General features: G+C 42.9%; 1 protein-coding gene across 1 annotated transcript in view; it reads right to left on the reverse strand.

Moving 5' to 3' along the window:
- Positions 1-10,178, reverse strand: part of LOC138750645 (cell division cycle and apoptosis regulator protein 1-like) — a gene marked incomplete at its 5' end in the record, with an annotated part of 28,883 nt that extends 18,705 nt beyond the window's left edge. The window contains 5 exons of the mRNA XM_069912746.1: positions 177-260; positions 4,137-4,347; positions 5,442-5,608; positions 6,312-6,425; positions 9,953-10,178. Coding sequence (XP_069768847.1) covers positions 177-260; positions 4,137-4,347; positions 5,442-5,608; positions 6,312-6,425; positions 9,953-10,178 — 802 coding nt within the window. The remainder of the gene's footprint in view (positions 1-176; positions 261-4,136; positions 4,348-5,441; positions 5,609-6,311; positions 6,426-9,952) is intronic.
- Positions 10,179-10,919: the final 741 nt, after the last annotated feature.

Raw genomic sequence — 10,919 nt, forward strand, 5'->3', positions numbered from 1 at the left:
GATCTATGATTCCCAGGTGTGTTGGGAGTCAAAATGCTTCAAAGATGGAGGAAGTGTGCATGGAATGGTGGATTCTGATTGATTGGAGACAAACCCAAGCAGTGTATATTACAGACCTAGTAGAGAGTGCAGCAACTAGGGAGAAATCTCTCCTGAGACACAAAGGCAGTTCTTACTTTCATCGTCTTCAGATCCAGGCTGCTCCACTGGGTCGGAGTGGGGGGTGCATCCTCCCCCTGCTCTTCCATCTTCTCTTCAGTCTGTGAGGACAAACAACCTTACATTAGTGCCTCATGATCCCAACTATCTGCTGAACTCCTCTTGCTGTCCAGGTTCCACGGGCAGTCTGTCATTGCATCGACCAGCCTGCACTGTGCCACTAACAGCACTGAGAAGGAAACTGTCTGGAATAATCAGTCAGTGAAGCATCCCGAGCCTACATCCTCTTCCCAAGTCAGGGACGATGTATGTAGACTAGAGGCACGAAAGGGACAAAAGGGGAAGGTTAGGAAACACGGGGTTCGCACTGAGAGACATGCAGCAGCAGGGATTCAGCCTCACACTTTACCTGACGATCAAACTGCTTTCTGACCCTCTCCTGCCCCACGTAACCAGCTTCATAGAAATTCACAGCAGAGGAGCCCAGAAAGTTCTTCGTGCCCATGCCAGGCAAAAAGAGCGACTCAGCTGAACCCGTTCCCAGCTCGTAGGCTGCAGCACTTCATATGCTCACCCATTCTCTTTCAATGTAATGAAAGTTTCTGCCTCCACCATCTTTTCCGGCAGTGAGTTCCAGACCCTCAGTTGTCCTGCCTTCATGTCTTTCTACATCGTCCCTTTAATCTGGCCCCAAGTAATTATCTTTAGGGTAATAGGTCTAGCTAGCTATGCCTATTGATTATAAACATGTGCACTCATAATGTCTTTCTTTCAATAATATATTTCCAAATAAAACAAAAATGAGTCCCTCCTGGATCTTAAACAAAGGGATCAAGGCTGTACATATACAGATATGGTTGGACAAGTACCTTGAAGAATATGTTACGACTTCCCCACTTTTCTATCCTACCCACTTGAAGTAAAAGCTTTTTTTTCCACATACAGGGATCCCTAATCTTTGTGCTGCTAGTGGTCTCCACTTCAATAATAATGTTCATCATTCTCCTTATGTGAAGCCCCTTGTTGAACACTTCTTGTAAGCCAAATCCATCAGCTCATCTCTATTTAAAGAAGTTAAGGAGGGAATTAAATTGGGGGAAAAAAATCCCTACCACTAACATGTGCCATTGTATCTTTATTCTCCTTAACTTCCTTGGTTAGTCAAGGTTGGCTCATTCCCCTCTACGTTTCCCAAATCTCCCAGAGCAGCCATAACATGGCTAGACTCGGAGGAAAGTTCCCATCCAAGTCTTGGAACACAAGTTGGACACTCCTACTATACTGCCACATCGAACACAAGAATAACAATAAGATACAGATTACAGCTCTCTACACTATTCTCTTAAGCACTCCCAGGTAAGAAACAGTTTCATTGACTGGTAACGAAGCAACACTCAGCTGGTCAAGGAGTGTATTTTATATAGCAAATAGAAAGGAACATAACCGTGATACCTTGCTGAAGGGCTCAAACCCAAAACATTGGTTATGTACCTTTCTCTTTGCTACTGCATAAGGACATTGTTTGATCAGCTGAGTTTCTCCAGCTTTGTAATTTTACTTCAACAACAATAGTCCGCAGACTTTCATGTTTTACTTCTGACACAATCCTAATCCCTACACTGGCTTTTTCTGTTGTCTCCACACAAGGAAGTTGCCAAATTTCTCCCAGACCCATTCAGGTGCTGATCCTGAATGGAACAAACTGCCTGGTGTGGAAGCAGGAACACAGACCGTAACAAAGTAGATCATTTCAGCAAAATATTAATGAACCCATTGGACTCGTACGAGTCTGACGTCACGCTTTCAGCCAGCAGCAGTGAGACTGTAGGTGATAACTCCGTATGTTTCAAGGAGAAGGCCCAAAGGCATCAACTGTCAGGTTTCTGAGGTAATAGATCAGATGTCAACAGGACTTCACAGAGCTGTGCTGAGCATTTCTATGAAATGTTGCACCAGGACTATTCTGGAGGGTTTCATCCCCTAACAAGTCTCTTTCAGTATTGGTTTTAATGTGGAGCAGCAAGCTGCTTCTGACTATAAGTCTGACATTGGTAAGGACAGAATGCGATTTCAATGTAGTGGTTAGGTTCTGGACGATACATCCTTGGGTAGAGGTTTACCATTGCATCACAATGAGATGTAGTATTAGTTGTCCTGCTCTCTGTACAACATATGAGTATGCTGTTAACACTGGGTACAGTATTGATGGACAAGGTTTGTTCACATACAATTAAATCTCAGGTAAAGTGCAAATGGTACAATGCCCTGTTAGTCATTAAAGCAAGAACAATGCTTGACAGTGGACTGTACTACAACAGGAGGGCACAAGTTTATCTAAAGTAATAACATTAGGCTGTTTCTAATTTATGTAATCTAGGGATAGAAAACCAGTGGCTTTGGACTGTCAATATAAATGACACCAGTCTGTCTCAGCTTTGCAAATATAACACATACTATTTTAAAATAGCCAGAGGGTCCACATTTTCATCCCCAGTGAAAAACACGAATCCAGCCAAAAGAACCCAGAAATGTTCCATAGTCCCCGCCAGAGATGATAACAACTCATTGACCCACAAGATAGCTGTTTGCTCTTTCCATGGCTTCCCTAAAGAACAGGCCTGGCTAAACTCTTTAGCTGCTCCAGCATTAAAGTCTCTGAACTGAAAGGACACAGTGTAAGGGGCAGGAATCTCCTAGAGGGAGCTGTCATTGTGGTATTGGTTCGTCAAATAGGGGAATGGGAATAACACAAGTACAGGACAGAAACCCGCAGCAGGCATGAGCCACACAAAGGGCATGTGCATCCTAAAGCAGCAGAATACGGAACACATGGGAAGTTCCAATGAGCCCGTCAGGGGAAGGAACGGCAAATTGTCTGGAAAATGCATCATAAACAGTGTTTCAGTGGGTGTGAAAGGATGTTAAAGAATTAGGGTGCAAGTGTTTCTGTGTCACCAGTGTAGTCTTAGTCTGTGTGCAGCCCTTCGCATATCTTTAAACAGAGTATTGGAAGAGATGAATTTGCACCCAGTCCAGACCCATACTCATCTAATCCCTGCTATCTCAGGTACAGTTCAAGCCAGATAAACTCAACACTTGAGTAAAAACACCATGAACTACTCTTTCATTTGCAGCAGCAGAGGTGCCCAAGAACAAATTAATGACACATTCCATCTCCAGATGTCATTCCTGCCCACATCCTATCACCCAACGAAGGAACCATAAGCTGACCTGAGCAAGAGGATCCCATTTGCCTCACAGATCACATACCAGCCCATCACATTGCCAGTATGTATTTACAGACCTGCACGCCATTATCTAGTGGTGAACTTCAACCAATCCACACTGAAATTTCCTGTGGGGGACCATAGTGAAAGGATGCAACATCCAAAGAGGCTGACATGTAGTTCAGCCTGTCACACTGCTGAACACAGAGCAGGACGCTGCTGTGTCCAGAACTTTGGAACTTTCCTCCGCCACAGTCCTTATGCAGTCTGATGTGCTAGGGAAAGGGCTGCCATCAATCTACCATGCTTCTGCCGCCTGCCACAAATCAAACCTGGTTGTGACCTTGAACAAACAATGCACCAATTCTTCCCGAGCATCTGAACCACGTGAAGATTAATTCTAATACTAATCAATGTGCCACCCTGACTCTGTTTAAAGAACTGCGAGGTGGACAATGTTCTAGTGAAGCCCAATCAACATCCATAGAGAGTGACAGCAGCTCTGTAGCAATGATCTGCTCCACCATTTAAAAACCTCCAGATTACATCAAACTGGCAAATGCTCACATCAACTGAGAGCTATTGGTCACTCGATATGAAAGTGGAGGGGTACAGGGATATGTGTGTGTGCATGTGTGTGCATATGTGTAAGAGAGAGAATGTGTGTGTGTGTGTGTGTGTGTGTATGTATAAATGTGTGTGTAAAAGTGTGTATGTAAGAGAATGGAGTAATAAAAAAAGATTCAATGCCTCATCTCGGTCCGTGTCCTTGTGCTCTGCCTGGTCCCTGTCAGTCACTTGTTGCGTGTATCCCAGGGACAGTGCGTCCCACTCCAAGCGAGTAGGGAGGCAATGCCAAACATCCGGCAGAAATACAACCACAGTCTCCACGCGGGCTGGGAGTAGCCGCCCCTCACGGAGCTCTCCAGGCTGCTGGTAGCGAATCTCAGCAAAGCGAAACCTGTCACAAGGGAAGAGGGTTACTGGATATAACAGCACACAGGACCAGAAAACCAACGTAATGCTTGCAGTCTAATGATACGCATCCACACTTTTTAATTGTCATGCCACCCCGTGTCTTTTATTGCCAACAGAGCTCTACTTCCTCCCACCACGTTATCATCATCAGATACAGAGTCTCAGATTTCCCCGTGGAAAGGGCATTTATGTTAAGGTAGCAGTGATTTCTTAAAAAAAGTCTACTCCAAATATGAATGAAATTCAGATCTTGCTGGCCTCTGTCACAAGAAGACACAGAGGGGGATACCCTTTGCTCAATCCCACTGGGAACCCTTCACTTATCATCCATAATATTAGGAGAATAAATCTTGGATGTCTGTGACGGAGAAAAATTTTGCCCACAGGAGGCCACCTTCCATCCACCTATCAGCCCGTACACAGGGTAACTCTCCAAGTCAATCAAACAGCAACAGTTTGTCACTCATTTCCGTTCTTGCACAACATTCAAGTACATGGCTGAAGTGATGCATCCAATACACAAATAGGCTTAGTAATGCTGAGAAGTGACCTCTCACCAGGGAGGTCCTGCAACTTGGGTCATAATGGAGGACGCCTGGGCTCTGGGGCACGAAGAACAATGAGTCTTTAAACATTAGGGGCTACCTCGGCAGGTATCACTGGTGAATGAAAGGCACACTATAACAAAGAACACATCAGCAAGTCACCAAACTAGAGGAACCTGTCTCTGCAGCTTTGCACATAAAAGCCAACAGTGACCACATCACCTGCGTAGCCTGGAACCCATCATATGCAGCGAAAAGCCCCTGGCCAGAGAGGGCCCACAAATGCTGTCTCACCCCCTCAACCCAAACCACTAATATATTCCTGCAGAAAACCCTTTGCCTTGGCAGAGGCACTTGGCCGAGATCCACAATTGTTACTAAGAGGGGAGAACATTTAGTGCTAATGAAGTCTTGCAGGTGCATTTCCTGTTGTTTTATACGGCACATTCCCCCCACCCCACAAGTGGATTCCTCCCCCTGTTAATGCAACATGTATCCACACCCATCTGCTCCTCTGCACTGGGAGACTCACCACTGAGTGCAGACGCTCAAATCAATGCCAGTCAAGTTCTTGGTGGTGCGAATGGCCGTCCTGATGAGCACTCTGGGATCCTTATCCGGGTCTGGACCATCAAGGGAAGGAGACCAACTTCCACCAATTGCCACAGCTTCCTCCTGGCCCTTCATTCCCACCAAGAACTGTACAAATGAACATCAGAGAGGTGGGAGGGGTAAGCGGGAGGCAAGGTGATTGTGTAGAAAGAGGAAGACACAAAATGTGTGTGATAGAAGAATAGTGGTCGAGGTGGTGTTTGTGAAGGAGAGTGGGCAGGCAGGAGGAGTAGAGTGTGGGTAAGCCCGTGAAATAAAGAGGGTAGAGTGAGATAGAAATGGAAAAGGGAGAGAATTAAGAAAATATTAATACAAATCAAAGCAGTGCAAATCTAAAGCTTGAACTTGGATTACCAACAGCAGGCAATATATCACACCCCAAGGACAAGATCCCTGCTCTGGATGAATTTAAACAAGATTCATCAGGGTAAAGGACTTGGTTTAATATTTCATCCAAAAGGCACTTCCCCTCCAACAATTCATTGTTCCCTCAGTCTTGTGAATACTGGTGTGGATCACAGGCTAAGCTCAGAGGAAAGGATGACAGGTATACTGCATTGGCTTGATCTATACAGCAGTCAAAACTGTCAGGACTGCTGCTTGCCATTCCCATTTCAGGAGATATTCCACTGTAGAGAATTAGGTTGAGACGGAGGTTGGTCTCGGGTCCAATTCTCATTGCTTAAAGCAGCATCACCACTTGAGTATAATAAGAAATTAACCACCTAAGAGTAAGAGATCTGTGGGAGATAATGGGAAATTCCTTTACAGGTTCATCAAAAGCACCTACCTTAATCAGTCTACTGGGATGCTGAGGTGAATGAGGCACATCTTTTGGTGCTTCAGCCAATATATATGCCTGGTGGTACAGTTCGAAGAGGTCTGGGCAGGACAACAGTATCACCTGAAGCACAAATTGGACAAGTCAGTGAAATCAAGTAGCGACAGAACACCTTTGCTCAAAACTAGGCTGGGCTCTCCATCCCACAAAACAGCAGGATGAACCAAATAAATTCTCTTGGCTTGGGAATCACATCGATAAGAAAATTGTGCACATGATCCTGCTACTGAAACGTGAAAGGGAAACACCAAGGTATTATACAGCAGTTGGACTTGTATTTATTACTGGGAACTCCTACAATTTATCAAGGACAAAGTGATTGAACACTGAACATTTCATCTGCTCATGTTGACCTCATGAGCTAACCGACCAGCCTATCAGCAGATGGATATGTGGTTTTCTCACCCATTGCCCTGGTCATGGTTAATAATTGTGGCGCAACATACATGTTGGACACCTCAAGTCACTTTGTGTGCCTACCCATTTTCCTGAAGCACTGCTGTTCAACCAAATCGTTCGTAGATTGATAAGCTCAATTTCAGTTATGCGGCCATCAAATTTACCCCTAACACTCTTTTTAACTTTATCATGTCATTTGCAAGTCCATCAAAATAATATCCTTTGATATCTTCCTGTCAGCTGGTCTCAGATGTGAAAGAAAATCAGTCATTCAAATCTAGGCTGACTTGTGGATCTGAAATTAACCATATATAACCATATAACCACTTACAGCACAGAACAGGCCAGTTGGGCCCTACTAGTCCATTCCGTAACAAATCCCCACCCTCCTAGTCCCACTGACCAGCACCCGGTCCATACCCCTCCAGTCCTCTCCTATCCATGTAACTATCCAGTCTTTCCTTAAATGTAACCAATGATCCCGCCTCGACCACGTCTGTCGGAAGCTCATTCCACATCCCTATCACCCTTTGTGTAAAGAAATCTCCCCTCATGTTCCCCTTATAATTTTCCCCCTTCAATTTTAAACCATACCCTCTAGTTTGAATCTCCCCCACTCTTAATTGAAAAAGCCTATCCACATTTACTATCCCTTTTAAAATCTTAAACACCTCTATCAAGTCCCCACTCAATCTTCTACGCTCCAGAAAAAAAAGCCCCAGTCTGCACAACCTTTCCCTGTAACTCAAACCTTGAAATCCTGTCAACATTCTCGTGAACCTTCTCTGCACTCTATTTTGTTTATATCTTTCCTATAATTTGGTGACCAAAACTGTACAGTACTCCAAATTTGGCCTCACCAATGCCTTGTACAATTTCATCATAACCTCCCTACTCTTGAATTCAATACTCCGATTTAAGAAGGCCCACATTCCAAATGCCTTCTTCACCACACCATCTACCTGAGTATCAGCCTTGAGGGTAATATTTACCATCACTCCTAAATCCCTTTGTTGCTCTGCACATCTCAATTGTCTACCATTTAATGCATATGACCTATTTAGATTTGCCTTTCCAAAATGTAACACTTCACACTTATCTGTATTAAATTCCATCAGCCATTTCTCAGCCCACACCTCCAGCCTTCCTAAATCACCTTTTAATCTATGGTAATCTTCCTCACTGGCCACAACACCACCAATCTTTGTATCATCCGCAAACTTGCTTATCCAATTCTCCACCCTTACTTCCAGATCGTTAATATATATATAACAAACAATAGTGGACCCAGGACCGATCCCTGAGAAACTTCACGAGTCATCGGCCTCCAATTGGACAAACAATTTTCTACCACTACTCTCTGACACCTCCCATCCAACCATTGCTGAATCCATTTCACTACCTCCTTATTTATACCTAATGCCTCCACCTTTTTTCCTAACCTCCTGTGGGGAACTTTGTCAAAAGCTTTACTAACGTCTAAATAGACAACATCCACAGCTTTCCCTTCATCAACCTTTTTTGTAACCCCCTCGAAAAACTCAATCAGGTTTGTCAAGCATGATCTACCACTGACAAAACCATGCTGATTACTCCCTAGCAATCCCTGTACCTCCAAATATTTGTAAATATCATCCCTCAGAACACTTTCCATCAACTTGCCCACCACAGACGTCAGACTCATGGGCCTATAATTCCCAGGTTTATATTTGGACCCTTTCTTAAACAGTGGAACCACATGCGGAACCCTCCAATCCTTTGGCACTACCCCCGTGGCCAGTGACATCCTAAATATCTCTGTTAATGGCCCTACTATCTGTCCACAAGCCTCCCTGAGTGTCCTTGGGAATATTTTATCCGGTCCCGGAGATTTATTCACCTTTATCTTTTTCAACACAGCCATCACTACCTCCTCGGTTATCCTTATATGCTTCATGACCTCCCCATTACTTTTCTTTACTTCAACTGGTTCACTATTTTTTCCCCGAGTGAATACCGAGGCAAAGAAATCATTCAAAATTTCCCCCATTTCCTCTGACTTCTCACTCAGCCTACCTTCGCTATCTACAAGGGGTCCAATTTTATCCCTCATTAATCTTTTACTTTTAATGTACCTATAGAAACCCTTTGGATTTATTTTTACTCTGTCTGCCAAAGCCTCTTCGTGCCTTTTTCTGGCCTTTCTAATTTCTTTTTTAAGATTCCTTCTACACTCCTTGTAGTAGTCCTTCAAATTCTCAGCTCCCTGCTCTTTATACCTCTTGTACACCTCCCTTTTTCTCCTAACCAAATTTCCAATATTCCTTGAAAACCAAGCCTCCCTATGACTTCCAGTCTTTCCTTTGATCCTCACTAAGACATATCTACTCTGTACCCTCAAAATTTCTTTTTTGAATATCCTCCATTTTTTATTTACATCCTTCCCTGAAAATATCCTGTCCCACTCAATACTCCCTAAATCAACTTTAGGCCCCTCCTTGCTCTTCCCTAAAACTAACAAGAGCTATGATCACTAGACCCAATTTGTTCTCCAACATTAATGTCCGATACCTGACCTAGCTCGTTCCCTAACAGGAGATCTAGTATTACACCGTCCTGAGTCGGTTCTTCTACTAATTGATTTAGAAAACAATCTTTTTTTTTCTTTTTCTTTTTTTTTTAAATTTTTTATTTTTCACACCATAAATCACATTAGCCATGATATACACTTTTTCTTTTTCAATTTAGAAAACAATCTTGAACACATTTAACAAACTCTAGCCCATCAAGCCCTCTAATTGAATTCTTTTAGCATTCACTGTCAAATTTGCTTTTTAGTTAATATCATACATTTTGTGAAATATGGAGCCCATATTTACAAACTCTTGGTATTAAAATTTAAATAAATCTCATACATATCCTTTCTCTATAGGTCTCTCTCTAGATGTATGTTTAAAACCATTGGAAAGTAAAGTACTCCTGTTGTGGTTTCCTTGTCCCGGTTGTTACTTTTTAAAAATAAACAAGTATTTGTATTAAGCTTGAAACATTGCGATATGTTTGCTTGTGGCTTTATATTAAATATTTTTTAAAATTTGCTCGTTAGTTGTTTTGGTGGAGTTATTATTAGAGTTTAAGATTCCTTAAAGCTCTGTTTCTTAACCAATTTGATACCAATAAACCATTCCATTCCTTGAAAGCACACTGCTTACCTTGGCACTATAAGTGGAATCGGCATCAGCAGGATCCAGTTGAACCTCTTGTCCCTCAGATGATTCAAGCCCTTTCTCCATCACGTGGAAAATGCATTTCTGGCCTAACTGAAAAGGTTCAATCAATGGGAATGTATTCACCCAGCACTGCCTGCTATCGAAAAAGGTGTCGGGGATGTTGAGGCATGGGTATCGACGCTGCACTTCTATTGTATCACAAGCAGGGCTAAAGGACAAAGCAGACCAATATTCTATTAACAGGGATTTCCAGAGATAGGTGATCCATCTCTGAGAACCCCAAAATACATTCCTTACTGGTCACTGAGTGCATCATCCATTCCACAGTGGCTCCAAACAACACATCCTAGGGCTATTTGGTCTACTGAATTCCTATTAAGTCCACATCAATGACCCAAGCTCATTTCTGGATACCAACCTAGACTTGCTTGCTTGTCAAATATGTAAGGTAAGCTTGTGAGAAATTGCAATGGGGGGGGCGTGGCAAGATGGCGTAGGGAGCGGACGTGCCTTCCCGGTCTCCCCCAGGCAGTTATATAAATACCCGTTTTAAGAATATTTCTTTTCTGTTAAAAGTCTTTGTTTTGTTTATCAATTGTTTTTAGTTTAAAATGGCAACAAAGATTAAGGAAAATAGAGTTCAAATACAGAACAAAACTACACTCTCCGACTTTGGAAGAAACTCGGCCTACTTGCCCAGACAGAACCACGGAGTCAAGGCTGGAATCTTCTTAAGAACGGAGCTCATTAATTGGACTGTCGGATAAGCTGGACTTGGACACCCCTCTGAAAGATGGTGATGAATATTGATTTGAAATGTTTTATGAAGATAAATTGCAGTAATTGGCATTGGTTGCCCGTGAGTTTTAAAAATCCAGATAACATTAAAGTTTATTAGTGATTTTTTTTGGATGGAATATCGGAAGGATGAACTTATTATCTATAAATA

Source organism: Narcine bancroftii, unplaced genomic scaffold (genome assembly GCF_036971445.1).
Source record: "Narcine bancroftii isolate sNarBan1 unplaced genomic scaffold, sNarBan1.hap1 Scaffold_214, whole genome shotgun sequence".
NCBI classification, from domain to species: domain Eukaryota; kingdom Metazoa; phylum Chordata; class Chondrichthyes; order Torpediniformes; family Narcinidae; genus Narcine; species Narcine bancroftii.